The sequence below is a fragment of the Apodemus sylvaticus genome, chromosome 4, assembly GCF_947179515.1.
Source record: "Apodemus sylvaticus chromosome 4, mApoSyl1.1, whole genome shotgun sequence".
NCBI classification, from domain to species: Eukaryota; Metazoa; Chordata; class Mammalia; order Rodentia; family Muridae; genus Apodemus; species Apodemus sylvaticus.
In genome coordinates, this window is record NC_067475.1 from 19,316,586 (window position 1) to 19,336,110 (window position 19,525).

Below are 19,525 nucleotides of genomic sequence, written 5' to 3' on the forward strand. Positions count from 1 at the left end.
ATGTGAAATTGTATACATGGACTCTGTACACATACTAAATTGTATCATTGGGATTTGTTTATTACAATGCAGTGATGTGGCCACTGTCTTTGTGTAGACCTTTTTGTATCACAAACACTCCCTTCTAGATATTCTTAGTGGTGTGTTCATAAGTAATTCAAAGATTTAACTTTGCCCTCAACTGAGATTGGAATGTTATAACTATGATAAAAATCTGAAAGTATCCATAGGACACAGCTCTTTGGGTCTCATGCTGTCTGCAGACTTTGGTTCCCAGGATAGACAATGGGCAGTGCTCAGTGTGCGAAGGCTGTGTGGCTGTTGGATGAGCAGAGAAGCCCATTGAAGAGGGGGAGAAAATTCCCCTCCAGGCAGAATGCAGCTGTGAGTGGGAGTTGCCACTCCCCTTCAGAGAACTTCTTGCTTTGTTTCATACTTCAGCTTTCTGTTTCCTTCTGAATCTCTCTTTACAATTTTTAAAAGCAATACATCCTTCTAAGAGTTTTAGAATGACTTCCACAATCACAGAATGGACAACTCAGAATAATTTCTTTCTGTTCTCCAGAGGTTCATGACCACAGTTCCACCCCTTCTGAAACCAAGCTTCATTTTTATCTGCCTGTTGCTGCTATGACATAATTTGCAAGTCTCTAAAATAAACACCTTCAACAATGTAACAGAAGCATGGCTCAGTGAAAGCTCTTAATAAAAATGATCAAACTATCATAATTGTTTCAAATGCATGCTATACATTGCTCATGATGTAATTAATTGCTCCCCTAAATTTCTGTAAGAGGGGAGTTAATTAGAAGGATTTTAGATGTCACATAGCCTCCTAATGATGAGGGCATCGGATCTGCAGCTAAGTATTCAGAATAACAGGACCACACAAAGGAAATGTCATAGTCATGGGGCTCATCACACTCATGGAATATAGAAAGAGAAAGATACTTTCTGTACAATTATATTTCTGGTGGTGGCATTAAACCTAGGGCTTTGAAAAAACACTTCTGGTGATACATTAACTTATAAAATAACAGTGTGTGTTATAGTGTTTCTATAGTATACTTTTTGAGTATATGCTAGCATCGTGTGTGCTTATAGAAAGAGCTCAACACTTGTACTCAGAAAATTTCAAGTCTGGCCTATTTTCTGATTTGTGTTAGATCTATGGAAGGCTTCAAGTACTAGTTAGTTGGTAGATCAGCATGAGGGTTAGTTAGATGTCTTCAGAAATTTAAAGCACAGTTTTGTACACTGTTCACAACCACAAAGCCAGTCACTTGTCAACACCATGAACAATCCCAGCCCAATTTCAGAGACTCATAGAAGTCTGTCTCTGAGTTTTAGAAGGACAGTGGCTTCCCTAAGCCTCTGAGAGATGGTTTTTACATTCAGTAGTTTAGGGTCAGGACTCTGACTCACTTGTTTGTAAGGAAACATATGGGAAAAAAAAGACTGGAAACCCTGATCCTTTAAGCTTAGAAACAAAAAGAATTCTTTTCATTTACCCTTATACTTCACAAAACTGACAATATTCAAGTGGTGTTAAACTTGTCTGGAGATTACATACAATTTTAACAGAGATTTTCTAATCAAAAAGACAAATGAACAAATAAACAAGCCAGCTGATTTCCCACCATTTGATAGGTATAAAGGAACTCAGATTCACTTCCAGTTTCAGTGATGATTTCTCCCTCCCCCTTTCCCTTCCCCTTTTCTCCTTCCCTCCCGCCCTTGCCCTCTCCTCCCCCCCCCCCATTTCCTCTTCCTTCTGCCCTCACTGTTCCTACTAAATCTAACATTTTCTTTCCATCTTTATTCTTTCACAGTACTGAAAAGTGGTTTTTAAAGGATTCCTTTCCACTTATGAATTGCACATTCTCTTGCTAACTTTGTGTGATACCATGGGACTGGCAACTTCACAAAAAACAGACTAATGGCCAAAAAATAAAAGACAAAAGAAAACAAAACAGAAACCTAACAGAACCCTCTTCAGTAAGCGCATCACCTTGCATTTTTAAACACCCACAAGAAACTTCACCATTTATCAATGTTAGAATTCTGTCTAAGCTCCACCCCACAATTACCTGGCAACAGCCAGGTATGCCCCGCCCCATAGACCTGGCACACTATAAAAGGGGCTGCTTATGCCTCCTCTTTCTCTTTCATCAGTCTTGCCTCTTGGTACACTCACCTCTCTACCCCTCTTGGGCACTCCTTCCCTCCCCCCTCTCTCCACATGTTCATGGCCAGCCTCCACTCCTCCCCTTCTCTCTCTCTCTCTCTCTCTCTCTCTCTCTCTCTCTCTCTCTCTCTTTCTCTCTCTCTCTTTCCTCTCTTTCTTCCTCCACTACACCATTAGCTCCCATCCTCTGCCCTGAATAAACTCTATTCTATACCATGTCTGTGTGGTCCCTCAGGGGGAAAAAGGTGCCTGGGCATGGGCCTGCCTAAGCACCTTCTTCCCCCCACTGCCTTATACCATTCTCTAAACCCTTTTCTCTCTTTTTATGTACCCATCAATCAATAGCTACCTGAGAAATCCCTGAGGCCCTCCTCACAGGAACATACCCATCACTCCCACTGTTGTGGCTGAGTCATTTCTCCACCCCCACCTCAGTTAGGAAGTTTGTTTCACTTTTATGGTGTTAAACAGTACTCTATTAAAGAGCTGACTCCTCTGGAACCTCCTGGGTTACTACATTGTCCAAGTCTCAGTGCCTGTGAGAGAGGATCAAGTATTCTGCAGCCAGACCCTGAAACAAAGGTGTCGGGCACTGAAAAGTTTCCTCTTCTCTAAAGGATTTCAGTTCAGGTAAGAGAGAGGCAGGGGTGGAAAAGTGTTTACTAGTCTGCTGGTTCAACCTAACAAGAGAAGGCTGAAACTAAGACAGATGTGAGTAGGCAGGGCTGGAGACAGATGAGCCTTTACTGCGAATTTCCCTGTTCTAACTATGGCAAATTAATTAAACTCTGGTAAAGAAGAGTTCACACTGAGGGCATAAGTGTTTTAAGGTGCATATTGCGTTTCTGGTACTATTTTAGATCATCTCTGCTGCCTAATGGAACTCAAACAACATCCCTCAACTTGTTGCCAGTGTCTACCTAAATAAGTTAGGCTGCTTGGAGTTTGTAGAGACAGTTCTCTCATTGATAATCTTTGTGTATACTATTTGAATATATATATTTATATGTGTGTGTATGTGTGTCTATGGGGGGTGAGTGTGTGTGTATATTCTTCATTCCTTGAGAACAACATATATGTCATGCATTTTGAACTGCATTTATTCCCTATTCTTTCTTCCATCTCTCCCTACCCATCCCCCACTATGTCTTTTCCCCAGTTTCATGTATAATTGAGTTAAGTTCCTGAGCTCATTCAGGCATGTACAGAAGGCCACCTACTGGAGTGTGGCTAACTAACCTGGGACCATATGACTCAAGAAAACCAACCCTGGCTTCTCAAGCAGTCACTAACTGTCATTATCACATCAGTTATGCCTGGGGCTTCCTGAGCCTCTCACTGATCTATGCTGGAATTTCAACTGCTGGATTTTATGCAGGGTTTTTTTTTTTCTTTTTTCTTTTTTCGAGATAGTGTTTCTCTGTGTAGCCCTGTCTGTCCTGGACCTTATGGGTAGACCAGGCTGTCCTCAAACTCAGAGATACATGTGCCTCTGCTCCCCAAGTGCTAGATTGAAGGCGTGTGCCACCAACCACCCAGCTTTATGCAGGTTTTCTGTAGGCAGCCACAGCTGCTGTGACTTCATGTGTTCAAAAACATTATCATGTTCCAGAAGATACTGTTTCACCTTTAAGCAATGAATATACTCCATGTCATATTTTTGGTATAAATACCACTGTGAACTGAAAGAAACCAAACCTTTGGAAGGCATTCTCAACTCTAGGGCAATATAGGAAAAGTATGAGCTATGTCTGGAAGACTGTGGTGGGTGGGTCACAGCACTGGGAATGTCATGGAAGTCTGTCAGCCAAGCACAGGATCCAGCTGAAAGCGCTTCAATGAACACAGGGAACAACAAGCCAGGCAACAAAATAAGGAAAAATTACAAAGTACTATGGCACAGGGAATGAAATAAGTATTTAGCAGTCTATGCTGATGCAACCAGATGAATAAATGAGTGAATGAATTAATGAATGAATGAAAGAATGCAAGTTGGTGCGATACTCCCACTTGCTGTTGAGCCCCCATTAATAGATATGCAGCTTGATAAGAGTAGACAGTCATCTACTACTCTTGCAAATGCTACCTGTGCTAATTTATAAACTAGAATTGTTAATAGATGCTGAAAGTAGTGATGAAACTACATGAAGTATGGTGAAGTTGTATGTGCTCAGTTTCTTTCTAAAGGTGGATATATATATATATACACACATGAATATTATTTCAGAATTTGGTAGTTCTAATGGTTTTTGAGGAACCTCCATTCTACTATGGCCACAAGAGTTTACATTCCCATTCCCATTGGCAATTCGTAAGTCTCTCCAGCAAACTTGAAAGCCCTTGTTATTTGTTTTCTTTATTCAGGATATTCTCAGTGGGGTAAGATGGAACCTTGATGCATTGTTCACTTGTATTTCCCTGATGATTAAACCCTAGACATTTTTTTAAGTATTTATTTTCTGTTCAAGTGGTAATTTTTATTACAAAACTCTAACCAGTTCTTGGCAGGTAGCCCCTTAATCAAGAAACCATTTTCAAAAGAGTACTATCAGAGCAAGTCATGTCCACATCATTCATTCTCTGATTTGATCAGTAATGATTGCAGCGTATCTGTTCTGGGACCTTTTTGCCATGCATATGCCAGTAGAATTTCAAGCTAACATTAAAGAAAGAACTAAAAAATTATCTAATTGAAGGGTACTCTACAAGATAACTGAAATATACTCCTCTAAATTGTAAAGTAATTGAGGATAAAGGAACAGTGAGCATCTACTGAAGATGAGAAGCTGAAGAGATGTGAGGATAAAGCAGGGATCCTGGATTAAATCAGGAAATAGAAAAGGGGTGTACTGGCTGGTTTTGTGTGTCACCTTGATACAGGCTGGAGTTATCACAGAGAAAGGAGTGCCTCCATAAGATCCAGCCATGGGGCATTTTCTCAATTAGTGATCAAGGAGGGGAGGGCCCCTTGTGGGTGCTACCATCTCTGGGCTGGCATTCTCAGGCTCTATAAGAGAGCAGGCTGAGCAAACCAGGGGAAGCAAGCCAGTAAGAAACATCCCTCCATGGCTCCTGTATTCCTGACCTGCTTGAGTTCCAGTCCTGATCTCCTTTGGTAATAAACAGCAATTTAGAACCATAAGGTAAATAAACCCTTTCCTCCCCAATTGCTTGATTGTAGTTTTTTGTAGTGGTCTACATCTTTTACAAAGGAAAACTTATTTGGGGAGAATTGAGAGCTATAGTTATCAGTGGGAATAAAAATAAATATTTAAAATGGAGTAAAGAATGATGTTGGTTTAATAAAGTAGCAGTAAAAGGATCTCTTTCAATATTTATGGCCTTACAAGCTCCAGGTAGTTAGTTGGGTTCCCAAAGTGTACGTGTTGCTATTGCATCCTATGGTTTGTAACAGTGTGCCCATGATCTTCCAGGTCATTGATCTGAGTTCTTCTATCAGACTCAGAACATTACCTGTTTTATCTTTTCCTGCATACATAAACATATTATGGACATGGCCTCAGAAATCCACATGCCAGGCCCAGTGTGCCTCATCGAGAACTCTGGTGAGCAGTTGCTGGTCAACCAGGAAGCACTGGAGATCCTGTCTACTATTGAAAATCCTGTAGTGGTGGTAGCAATAGTGGGCTTGTACTGCACAGGCAAATCCTATCTGATGAAAAAGCTGGCTGGAAAGCAGAAGGGTAAGTGCTACCAACAAAGCTCTGTTCAGTGATATTTCTCTTCCCCTCCCATGTCTATTGTCAGCATCTAGCAAGCAAATATGAGGAGAAATATTCAGAGACTCAGGTGATATGAAATGTTTTGTGTCCATCAGTGGACTTGCTTTTCTGAATTACTCTTCTCACTGCTTCTTCCTACAATCCCATTACTTCTTTTAAAAGTATAAGCATTCCTCAGTGGAAGAAATAATACATTAATAGAGATAGTCAAATTACTTTATGATGAATTACAAAATATTTGTTAGAATGTTCATCTTGGAGGACCAAGAATCCACTGATATCTCGGGTGGAAATGAACAATAATCAGTATTAGATGTTCTGCCGTCCCTGATTCTGATGTGTAATAAAAACCAATACTTGTAACTGGTTGTTCTCCTGTAAATGGTAAATATGTTCATTCCAATGAGATTTCAGGAAGCATGTGCTCTTTTTCTCTCTATCTCATCCACACTCTGCAGGCTTCTCCCTGGGCTCTACTGTGCAGTCACACACAAAGGGCATCTGGATGTGGTGCCTCCCTCATCCCCAGAAGCCAGAACACACCTTGGTTCTGCTGGACACGGAGGGTCTGGAAGACGTAAAGAAGGTACAAACAACAAAAACTTACAAATTTATCCATGGAATATAAATAGTCCACACCCAATCTTCATTTATAGTTCTGAAGCATCAAATTAGTGTATCACTTACCTGACATAGAAATCAAGAGTTGACACTAAAGTCAACTAATTCACAGAGAGTCAGCCTTCATAAGAATAACTGACAATATTTTTTGAATTTTTTTCTTTTATACCATCAGACCATGTTTTGGTGAGACTTTAATGGTGTCTCTTAATTTGATTATACATTTTCTGAACAGACATAAGTTTGAGCCTGTAGAAATGATAAGAATTGTAACTTCTACATAGCACTCTCAATGAGAGGAAAGCAATATAAAACTCATGTTTTAGTACAGATCTATTTCTGTGAAGAGACACCATAACCAGGGAAAATATTTTATTAGATATTTTCTTTATTTACATTTCAAATGCCATCCCATTTTCTTGTTTCTCCTCATAAACCCCCCTATTGCCTACCATCCTCCCCACTTCCGTGCTCACTCACCCACCCATTTCCACTTCCCTGACCAGGGATTCCCCTACTCTGGTGCAACTACCCTTCATGGGTCAAAGTGCCTCTCCTGTCCTGATGTCCAACAAGGCCATCCTCTGCTAACCATATGGCTGGAGTCATGGCTTCTTCCATGTGTAAGCTTTGATTGGTGGTTAAGTTCCTGGGAGCTCTGGGGGCTACTGATTGTTTCATATTTCTGTTCTTCATATGGGGCTGTAAACCCCTTCAGCTCTTTGGGTCCCTTTTCTAGCTACTCCATTGGGGACGCTGACCTCAGTTCAATGGTTGTCAGGCACTGGCAGAACCTCTCTGGAAACAACTATACAAGGCTCCTGTCAGCAAGCACTTGTTGATATCCACAGCAGTGTCTGGGTTTAGTAACTGTGTATGGGATGGATCGACAGGTTGTGCAGTTTCTGGATCGTGTTTCTTTCAGTCTCTGCTCCACACTTTGTCTCTGTATTTCCTCCCATGGGTATTTTGTACCACATCTAAGAAGGACCGAAATATCCACACTTTGGTCTTCCTTCTTAAGCATCATGTGATCTGTGAATTATATCGTGGGTATTCCAAACTTCTGGGCTAATATCCACTTATCAGGGCGAACATACTGTGTGTATTCTTTTATGATTGGGTTACCTCACTCGGGATGATATTTTCTAGTTCCATCCACTTGCCTAAGAATTTCATGAATTCATTGTTTTTAATAACTGAGTAGTACTCCATTGTATACATGTACCATATTTTCTGTGTCCATTCTTCTGTTGAGGGACATTTGGGTTCTTTTCAGCTTCTAGCTATTATAAATAAGGGTGCTATGAATATAGTAGGGCATTGCCCTTATTACATGTTGGAGCATTTTCTGGGTATATGCCCAGGAGTAGTATAACTGGGTCCTCAGGTACTGTATCCAATTTTCTGAGGAACTGCCAGACTGATTTCCAGAGTGGTTTTACCAGTTTGCAATCCCACCATCAATGGAGGAGTGTTCCTCTTTCTCCAAATCCTCTCCAGCATCTGCTGTCACCTGAGTTTTTGATCTTAGACATTCTGACTGGTGTGAGGTGGAAGGAATCTCACTGTTGTTTTGACTGAAATTTCCCTGATGACTAAGGATGTTGAACCTTTCTTTAGATACTTCTCAGCCATTCAGTATTCTGCAGTTAAGAATTCTTTGTTTAGTTCCGTACCTCATTTTTAAAAGGGTTATTGGTTCTCTGGAGCCGATCCTCTTGAGTTCTTTGTATTTATTGGATATTAGTCCTCTTGTGTATGTAGGATTGGTAAAGATATTTTCCCAATCTCTTGCTTGCCATTTTGCCGCATTGACCATGTCCTTTGCCTTACACTAGCTTTGCAATTTTATGAGGTCACATTTGTCAATTCTTGATCTTAGGGAATAAACTATTGGTGTTCTATTCATGAACTTTCCCCCTGTGCCCATGTGCTTGAGGGTCTTCCTCACTTTCTTTTCTATTAGTTTCAGTGTATCTGGTTTTATGTGGAGGTCCTTGGACTTGGGCTTTGTAAAAGGGGATAAGAATAGATCTATTTCGTTCTTCTATATGCTGTCAGTTGAACCAGCACCATTTGTTGAAAAATGCTTTTTTCCACTGGATGGTTTTAGCTCCTTTGTCAAAAATCAAGTGACCATAGGTTTATGGGTTCATTTCTTGGTCTTCAATTATATTCCATTGATCTAGCTGCCAGTCACTGTACCAATACCATGCAGTTTTTATCAAGATTCCTCTGTGGTGGAGCCTGAGATCAGGGATGGTGATTACACTAGAAAGTCTTTTATTGTTGAGAATAGTTTTCACAATCCTGGTTTCTTTTTTTGTTTGTTTGTTATTCTAGATGAATTTGCAAATTCCTCTTTCTAGTTCTATGAAGAATTGCATTGTAATTTTGTTTGGGATTGCATTTGAATTTGTAGATTGCATTTGGCAAGATGGTCATTTTTACTATATTAATCCTGCTAATCCATGAGCATGGGAGATCTTTCCATCTTTTGGGATCTTCTTCAATTTCTTTCTTCAGAGACTTGAGGTTTTTACAATATAGATATTTCACTTGATTAGTTAGAGTCACACCAAGGTATTTTATATTATTTGTGATTATTGTGAAAGGAGTTGTTTCTCTAATTTCTTTCTCAGTCTGTTTATACTTTAGTAAGGCCACTGATTTGTTTGAGTTAAATTTATATTCAGCTACTTTGCTGATATTGTTTATCAGATTTAGCAGTTCTCTGGTGGTCTTTTTGGGTTCAGTTAAGTATAGTATATCATCTGCAAATAGTGATACTTTGTCTTCTTCCTTTCCAGTTTGTATCCCTTTGACCTACTTTTGTTGTCTAATTGCTCTGGCTAGGGTTTCAAATACTATATTGAATAGGTAGGGAGAGAGTGGACAGCCTTGTCTAGTCCCTGATAACAGTGGGATTGCTTCAAGTTTCTTTCCATTTAGTTTGATATTGGCCCCTGTGTTTGCTGTGTATTGCTTTAACTATGTTTAGGTATGGGCCTGAAATCCTGATCTTTCCAAGACTTTTATCATGAAGGGGTGTTGTATTTTGTCAAATACTTTTTTTTTAGCATAATGAGGTGATCATGTAGGTTTTTTTGAGTTTGTTTATCTAGTGGAGTATGTTGATGGATTTCCTTATTTTGAACCATTCCTGCATCGCTAGGTTGAAGCCTACTTGATCATGAAGGATGATCATTTTGATGTGTGCTTGCATTTGGTTTGGAGTAATTTTATTGAGTATTTTTGCATTGATATTCATATGGAAAATTGGTCTGAAATTCTCCTTCTTTGCAGGGTCATTGTATGATTTAGGTATCAGAGTAATTGTGGCTTATAGGATGAAGTGGATAGTGTTGTTTCTGTTTCTATTTTTGTGAAATAGTTTGGAGAGTATTGGTATTAGGTCTTCTTTGAAAGTCTGATAGCACTCTGCACTAAACCCATCTGGTCCTGGACTTTTCTTGGTTGGGAGATTATTGATGGCCGCTTCTATTTCTTTAGGCGTTATGGGCTGTTAATATAGTTTTTCTGATCATTGTTTAACTTTGGTCCCAGGTACCTGTCTAGAAAATTGTCCGTTTCATCCAGATTTTCTAATTTTGTTGAATAAAGCCTTTTGAATTTGGATCTGCTGATTTTTTTTGATTTCCTCCATTTCTGTTGTTATGTCTCCCTTTTCATTTCTGATTTTGTTAATTTGGTTACTCTTTCTGTGCCCTCTGGTTAGTATGACTAACGGTTTTTCTATCTTGTTGGTTTCCTCAAAGCACCAGCTCCTAGTTTGGTTGATTCTTTGTATAGTTCTTTTTGTTTCTACTAGGTTGATTTCAGTCCTGAGCTTGATTATCTCCTACCATCTACTCCTCTTGGATGTATTTTCTTCTTTTTGCTGTAGAGCTTTCAGATGTGCTGTCAAGCTGGTAGTGCATGCTATCTCCAGTTCACTCCGGGCTATGAATTTTCCTCTTTGGACTGTTTTCATTGTGTCCCATATGTTTGGGTATGTTGTGCTTTCATTTTCATTAAATTCTCAAAGGTCTTTGATTTCTTTCTTTATTTCTTCCTTGATCAAGATATCATTGAGTATAGTGTTGTTCAGCTTCCACATATATGTGGGCTTTCTATTGGTTTTGATGTTGTTGAAGAGCAGCCTTAATCCTTAATGATCTGATAGGATATATGTGATTATTCACATCTTCTATTGAGACATGTTTTTTGACTGATTATATGGTAATTTTGGAGAATTTACCATGAGGTGCTGAAAGAATGTATATTCTTTTGATTTAGGATAAAATGTTCTATAGATATTGGTTAAATCCATTTGGTTCATAGCTTGTGTTAGTTTCACTGTTTCTCTGTTTATTTTCTCTTTCCATGATCTACCATTGATAAGAGTGTTGTGTTGAAGTCTCCCTCTATTATTGTATGCAGTGCAATGTGTGCTTTGAACTTTATTCAAGTTTCTTTTATGAATGTAGGTGCCCTTGCATTTGGAGCATAAGTATTCAGGATTGAGAGTTTTTCTTGGTATATTTTTTCTTTGATGAGTGACTTTCCTCATCTTTTTTTTTTTTGATAACTTTTGCTTGAAAGTCAATTTGATTCCCTATTAGAATGACTACTCCAGCTTGATTCTTGGGACAATTTGCTTGGAAAATTACTTTGAAGTAATGTCTGTCTTTGTCACTGAGGTGGGTTTTTGTGTACAGCAAAATGTTGGGTCCTATTTATGTATCCAATCTGTTAGCCTATGTCTTTTTATTGGGGAATTAAGTCCATTGATTTTAAGATATATTAAGGAAAAGTGATTGTTGCTTCCTGGTAATATTGTTGTTAATGCAGGAGTTATGTTTATGTGACTGTCTTCATATTGGTTTCTTAATGGAAGATTAATTTCTTGCTTTTTCTAGGGTGTAGTTTGCCTCCTTGTGTTGGAGTTTTCCATTTATTATCCTTTGTAGGGCTCGATTTGTGGAAAGATATTGTGCACATTTAGTTTTGTCATGGAATATTTTGGTTTCTCTATCTATAGTAATTGAGAGTTTAGCTAAGTATAGTATCCTTGGGTGACATTTGTGTTCTCTTATGAACTGTATGAAATCTGCCCAGGACCTTGTAGTTTTCATAGTCTCTGGTGAGAAGTCTGGTGTAATTCTGATAGATCTTCTTTCACATGTTACTTGACCATTTCCCCTTACTGCCCCTAGTAATCTTTCTTTCTTTTGTGCATTTGGTGTTTTGAGTATTATGTGACCGTAAGATTTTCTTTTTTGGCCCAATCTATTTGTTGGCTTCTTGTATGTCCATGGTCTCTTTCCTTAGGTTAGGGAAGTTTTCTTCTATAATTTTATTGAAGATATTTACTTGTCTTTCAACTTGGGAGTCTTAGCTCTCTTGTATCCCTATTATCCTTAGGTTTGGTCTTCTCCATTGTGTACTGGATTTCCTGAATGTTTTGGGTGAGTTTTTTGCATTTTGCATTTTCTATGACTGTTGTTTCACTGTTTTCTATTATATCTGTTGTATTTTGTTGGTGATACTTGTATCTATTTCTGATTTCTTTCCCAGGTCTTCTGTCTCCAGTGTTGTCTGTCTCCCTTTGTGATTTCTTTATTGCTTCAGCTTCTATTTTTAGATCCTGTATGGTTTTGTTCAGTTCCTTCACCTGTTTGTGTTTTCCTGTAATTCTTTAAGGGATTTTTGTATTTCCTCTTTAAAAGCTTCTAGCTATTTACTTGTCTTCTCCTGAATTTGTTTAAGGGTATTATTTATGTTTTCTTAAAGTTCTCTATCAGCATCATGAGATGCAATTTTAAATCCAACTCTTGCTTTTCTGGTACATTGGGGTATCCAGTACTTGCTTTGATGAGAGAACTTGATGTTACCAAGTACCCTTAGTTTCTGTTGGAAGGGGTCTTGTACTTACCTTTTGCCATCTGGTTTTCTCTGGTGTTAGTTGGTGGCCTTCTGTCTCTGGCTGTATCTTGTTCCTTCTGTGGGCCTGTAAGCCTGTGTCAGCACTCTTGGGCAAAAAAAAAATTCTTGTAGGGATCTATGTGTATATGGCTGGGGAGCCGGTCAAGTCATGGATAGAGATGGCAACTGGAAAAATCCTGTACGAGCTGCATGCCCTGTATGCTCCTAGCCATTCCCCTCCGGACACTTATTGGAGAGAAAGTGGAGCTCTCACTTCTGAACCCAGACTAGAAACAGCTGCTGAGAGATCACTCTCTCCTTGAGGACAGTGCACAGAGGGAGTTGGAGCTGCCTGTCTCCCTGGTGCAAATGGTGACTGAAAGAATCCTGTCCCACCCATACACTGAGAGAATACATGGTGTGCTCCTAGCCCTTCCCCTCCTGACAGTTATTGGAGAGAAAGTAGGGATTTCCCCTCTGTGCCCAGAAGTGAATGCACTGCTGGGAGATCACTTTCTCCTGGTGTGTTGTGCACCAACTATTATTTTTTTCAAAGCATTTAGCTAGCATTTAACTGTTTCAGAGGCTTAGTGTATTATCCTCATGGTAGAGAGCATGGCAGCAGGAATGGCAGGCATGGTGCTAGAACAGCAGCTGAAAGATATGCCCTGATCCATAAGCAGCAGAAGAGAGAGGGGATAGGAGGGAGGCAGGGAGTGGGGGAGGGGAGATGACAAGAGGAAAGGAGAGAGAAGAGGGAGAGAGGGAGAGACTGAGAGACTGGGCCTGGTATAGGCTTTTGAAACTTTAAATCCTACTTCTAGTAACTCACTTTTTCAGGGAGGCCACACCTCTTAATCCTTCTAATTCTTTAAAAATTTTCCACTCAATAAATGCCTAAGCATTTAAAAATACAAGTCTGTGGGGGCCATTCTCATGCAATCCACTACAATTTGCTATGGCATCTTTTATTTATTTATTTATTTATTTATTTATTTATTTATTTATTTCAAACCACTACAATTTGTACTACTAACTTTTTTTCCGCATAGGATCACATTACTACTCTTCCTAATATGAGACCAACAAAACTCTTCTGCCTTATTTTTCCCTAGTGCTAAAATGTCCCTTACCATAACATGTCCTGTGAGTGAAGCCCAGCATGCCAGGATAGATTTTAGTAACTGACCAACATTATGACTTCTAAGTGTAAATGTCCTCCATGCTCTCATATACGTGGATGTACATTGCCATATTTGAATTATACCACATGAGTTGAAGATTCATAAAAATCATTGTACAGGTAGAAAATTACTATATAGTAGAAATGACTCACATTAAATGTCATACCTGATGGGGGACAGACAAAGGCCTTCTTTGCCTACCTGAGTTAATGGAAAGTCTCTTAGTCACTCTTTTTAACTCACTGATCTGTAGGGCGACAACCAGAATGGCTGCTGGATCTTTGCTTTGGCAGTCCTCCTTAGCAGCACCTTCATCTACAACAGCTTAGGAATGATCAACCAGAAGGCCATGGACCAGCTGCAGTATCCTTTTGGTGTGCTCTACCATAGTACTAAACTTAGAAGAGCATCATTATTACATCAGGTATATAGGAGCCTTAGTATTTTAAATCTCTCATTAACAAATTCCCTGATACTCCTCATATGAGTTTGTCTCACTTTCCAGAACCAATTCAAACTTCTTACATCATATGTTGCCTTAGACAGAGTAGTACACTGCTAAGAGCACCCCTATCTTCATCAATATCCTAATTTTTCCAAATCCTCTAGTGATTCAGAACTCATGTTCTCAGTAATCAGCATTATCATTATCTCTAAATGTTAGTAATGTTCTGACTGCCCACTGAATGCTATAGGAAATATTTATCCTACAATCTCATCAAGAAATCCTAAACCTAGAAGGAATAGCTTCATTATTTATTTAGGTGAACCAGAAGGTAAGGCCATTGTTTTTCAACCACCACAAGTGTATAGCAAATGTAAGGGATTTGGAAATTCCTTTTCTCTTTATCAGGTTTACCTCATTTCCATCACAAGTTCAAGTTTTCCTGGCCTATGTGTCATTCAAACAGAGTCACAGACTGATCAGAAAATCCATTCCTGACTAAATATTCCATATCCTCGGAATCTTCAACATCAGTTAAAATTCTGTCTCCACAAATCACCATTCCTGACAGCATCTGTGTTACCATCTAACTGCCAAGTTAATGTGTTGGAAGAAATATTTCCTGTTCATCTCTCAGGTGCTTGGAGGTACTGTTTGCTTTTGTTCATCCCACCCTCACACTTTTCATGTTATGGAACTGTTGAAGAAACAGCTATGCTTCCTATTTAGACCGTGTTGTACAATCTCATTCTCATGCTAATAAAAAGAAGACAAAGGTCTCTAAAGTACGGGCTCTCAGAGTACAGCAACTTTCTCTGTACAGAGTACCAGTTTTCTTTCAAACATCCACTTGACACATTTTTTGGCCAAAAGATACTCATCTATACCCGATGTTTCTGTTTCTTCCCCCTTTCACACTATTTCTATGCTCCTATTACCTTGCCTAAATCATTATGAACTTTGCTAAATTTCAATGAATTTAACTACAAATATTGAGCTCAAGTAACTCCTTATCCAGTGGGCCTTTGTATTGTTTGTCTCAGCAGATACCAGGAGTATATTTCTTCCTCCTTTCTACATAACTTGGCTCTAAGGACTAAAGTTTCTAAGTTCTCCAGTATTCCACCCACCACACTAGCAAGACTTTCATGTTCATATTCTCTTCTTCTTGTGGCTTCTAAATGTATGACTCTAGTCCCTGTGCCTATGATAGCCTGGTTTTACTTTGTCTCTAGGGGCTATCATTGTGCCTCAAGTGCTTCTGAAACACCCATATGTCAGCTGTCATCAAGTCTATCTGTAGTTACAGACACATTCTGTCTTTCACATTATCTGCAGATGGAATACCTCATGTAGGCACCTTAGAGACAATTTAAATAAAAATTCATAAAATCTCTTATTCCTCTATGTTTCTAATTGCATTAATGTTTTCTATCATTCACTGAATTCATTTGTTCAGATTTAAAACATAGAAATCACTTGATATAACCATTTCCTAGTACACAGGAAGTCACTATTCTACCATTCTCAGCTCCATTAGCAAACCTATTTCCTTAGACTGACATATTCTCTATGTTCTGTGTAGTTTTAAAAATATGCTACCACCTTTACCCTGGAACTGGGACCCTTAAGCTGTTGCCTGCACTCTAGCCTTTCCCATTTCCCTTTCGTACCTCCAGGCATTCATCATTAACCAGGATTCTCCCTCTACCCACCTTTGGGCAAATAAAAGCACTCAGCTTTATAACTTTAGAATTAGCCTACTAGCACAATTTCTCTTTTCAAATTCCTCCTGCTTGGAAATGTGTGCACTTAATAATTTATTATCCCTGTCTCTCTTTCTGCTGTCTCTCCTCCGGCCCTAAGCTTAATGGCTCGTATCAGCTAGCTTTGGCCAACATCCTGGCCTATCTCGCAGTGATAGGGGCTACTGGTTTTAACTTCCCCAAGATCTTACATGATTGTTTTGTGCTTCTCCTTCCAAAACCTGGCAAAAAAGTCTCTTCTCTTTTCCTGTATCTCTTTTTCCTCCTGGGACCCAGAAGTCCCACCTGTCCCTTCCAAACAGCAATTGGCACCTTGCTTTCATTATTGACCAAATCAAGAACCAATTAGGGAGCCAGACTGTAATAGCAGTATACCACCCCTCCATCCCTACATACCTTCTATGACAAATGCTAATCTAAGCTTTTTTTTTTCCCAAGATAGGGTTTATCTGTGTAGCCCTGGTTGTCCTGGAATTCACTTTGTAGTCCAGGCTGGCCTCTAAATCCACCTGCCTCTGCCACCCAAGTGCTGGGATTAAAGGTGTGTGCCGCCACCACATGGAAATCTAAGCTTTTCTTGTCTCAGATCTGTCAACTATGGAATGATTCTTTGCTTATACTCTTGATTTTCAAGTAGAATCCCAGCCAATATGATCTTCAGAAATGATGTTGTATAATTTCTTCTCTACATAAAGTGCCTCCCATTTAGTGCAAATCAAACTGAAGACAAAGGTCTGTATGTCTACATGTAGGTCTTTTGGATGGTCTGCCCTACCACACTGGCACTCATGGTTTATACTCAGTATATAATCACATTTTCCTATATAAGGGTTTACAAGTGATATAACCTCTATTTGGAATGTTCTTCTGATATAACTCCTATGTTTGCATTTTTGAGAACCTAGAATGTCACAGAGCACAAGTAGCCCTTTGAAGAATGTATTGTGTAAGATCCCCAGGCAGATGCATGCATTGACTCAATGTTGCTTGGACTGATTTATTTTTCTGCATCACAATTTTAGCAATATTTGAAGATTTTTTTGTATTTTATTCATATAATTATTGACTGTCTCTTTAAGTAAGATATAGACTCTAGTATAGGCATTCTTTTGCTTATTTTAAAAGGTTGTTCCAGGGACAGTGCTTGCTCCATTGAAGACATGAAATAGGTATTTGTGACAAGTAAATTCTGAAAATGAATAAGCTTACAAATAAATGTATTATTTTTAGGGGTACTGGTGGAACCACATCATAAAAATGTGTTTTCCCTGTAATTTTCATAACTGAGCATGCCAGCTATGTGACAAAACTGACCGAGCTAATCAAATCAAAGTCATCACCTGATCAGAGTGATGTAGATGAATTACCTAACTTTGTAAGCTTCTTTCCTGTCTTTGTGTGGACTCTGAGGGATTTCCCCATGGAGCTGGAACTTAATGGAAGATCTATAACTCCTGATGAGTACCTGGAGAATTCACTGGCTCTGAGACTAGGTAAATGGTAGCCATGGTTAGTTATAATGGTAACAAGAGCAGAAGGATCATTTCTGCATTCTGGTAAAATTCTTGACCCTGTAATTGTGCTTTCCTCAGAGCTGTTATGGGAAATGAAAACTCAGCATGGCTAAGTTTGAACTGTACTATCTACAGCTTCTTAGAGGAAGGCCTGTTCTTTTTCATTCCTTTTGTTTTGGTTTTGCTCATTCCACATTAGTTATTTTCCAGTTGCTCTGGGAAAATTATATTATTAAAAGGGTCATATATTTTAAAGAATTTATTTGAAGTTTACTGCATCTAATTTATCCTGCCTTAAGGAACTGATGAGAAAACTAAAAGATTAAATGAGCCACAAATGTGTATCAAGAAGTTCTTCCCAAAGAGGAAGTGCTTCATCTTCGACAGTCCTGCTGACAGAAAGCAACTTCAAAAACTAGAGTTTATGGGGAAGGAGGAACTGAATAAAAAATATGTAGAAGAAGTTGAAAAATTCACCTCATACATCTTCAGCTATTCTGGTGTCAAGACTCTGTCTGGTGGCATCATAGTCAATGGGAAACGTAAGTCATCCCTTCAACCTCTTATCTGGTCTTTTGTGGGATACTGATAAAGCCACTTCAAAGCAGACCAAACAACAATTGTGGATGTTGTTGAAAATATAGTGCATGTATCTCATGGTGGAATTTGCTTGGAAAGCAAATCTATTTCTCACAATCTCATATTTGTAATAGCAAAGGGGAGGGAAAATCACCAGAATCCCATGTAACCTGAGAAACAATTTCAACTTGCTCATGGTTCCCTACTAATGAATAGGATAACTGAAAGTCACAAAGGATCAAATACCACGTTAGACTAAGGCAACAGAGTAAAGCCTAAGGCAGCACATAACTTTCCAATTCAGGAAAGTAAAAGTTATGTGACTGAAAGAAGAGAGTGCATGAGAGTTGTGGAGTCATGATGCAGTTTTGATATCCTGATAGAACATGATGGTAGGAATTTACAATTGGTTCCAAGCTCTGTAGGTAGCTCTCTAAGTTATAGACATATAACACTTGAGTAAAATTAAGTAGACATGGGTTAGAACAACCTTATGGGATTAAAAAGTGTCAAAGTGACATGTAAGCTAACATATTTTGATGTCAAATATAAAAGTTTCCATTATAATAGAATATGACAGTATGGTAGGTCCAAGAAGGAACTACAAATATGGTACCTCAGACTGAATCTCTTCTTTCTATATTGTATTATTTATTGGGAAAGTAATATCAGGAGAAATTAGATTTTGGAGTGGATGAAGTTGTTTATATTTGGATAATTTAATATGGGTTTTCCCACTGATATTTATAATAGGGAACGCCATGGAGTCAGGCAGCTCATGAGCCAGGAATTTTGGTCAGATTGTAGAATGATTTACTAGCATTCGCAAAGATGTTGGTTTTTATCCCAGCATCACATATACTGGTACAGCTATGAAAACCTGTAATCTTAGTTTTGCAAGAGTGGAAGCAGGAGGATCAAAAATACAAATTCATCATTTCTATCATTTCTCAGAATTCCCTTAGCTTCGATATGTACCCAATCTAGTTCAATAAACAAACAAACAAACAAAAACCAAATAAATGAACATATGCACAAAATTATTAGGAGTTGAAAGAAAAAAACAAAGAAAATCCATGATTCATCGCAACTATAGAAATAAAAAAAAAAAAAAAAGAAAAGAAAATGTAGGACTGACTCATATAGAACTGTTGAGAGGAAGGAGCTGGCAAGTGCTATGACTTGCTTGAGAGTTGGTTATTGGGATGTCCTGTTTTCAGTCCTACAAAGAGTCAAGGTGCAGGAAAACCTGAATGTCTTGGTCCTTCTATAGCTCTCGTGGGAAAAAACAAAACCCAATACACCTATTTAGAGAGTGTAGAAACAGTGGTAGTAGCATGCAGCACTAAAAAAAAAAAGTTAGTAAAAAAAAGAAAAAAAGAAGGGAAGGAAGGAAGGGAGGGAGGGAGGGAGGGATGGAGGGAGGGAGGGAGGGATGGAGGGAGGTAGGGAGGGAGAGAGGGAGGTAGGGAGGGAGAGAGGGAGGGAGGGAGAAAAAAAAGAAGGAAAGAACGAAGAAACAATAGCAACAAAAATCACCCAACCACAACAAAA

At 38.8% G+C, this 19,525-nt stretch overlaps 1 protein-coding gene across 15 annotated transcripts in view; it reads left to right on the plus strand.

The window, feature by feature from the left end:
• Positions 1 to 19,525, plus strand: part of LOC127682613 (guanylate-binding protein 1-like) — a 248,504-nt gene that overhangs the window by 221,679 nt on the left and 7,300 nt on the right. For 4 of the 15 annotated variants that reach the window (XM_052179085.1, XM_052179098.1, XM_052179086.1 and 1 more), the window contains 3 exons: positions 13,977 to 14,030; positions 17,175 to 17,371; positions 17,692 to 17,934. In XM_052179085.1, coding sequence (XP_052035045.1) covers positions 13,977 to 14,030; positions 17,175 to 17,371; positions 17,692 to 17,934 — 494 coding nt within the window. Of the gene's footprint in view, positions 1 to 2,345; positions 2,819 to 5,194; positions 5,332 to 5,622; positions 5,893 to 6,389; positions 6,518 to 7,022; positions 7,176 to 11,982; positions 12,027 to 13,920; positions 14,031 to 17,174; positions 17,372 to 17,691; positions 17,935 to 19,525 lie in introns of those variants that run through there. The other 11 variants (XM_052179090.1, XM_052179082.1, XM_052179089.1 and 8 more) reach the window with 11 other exon arrangements.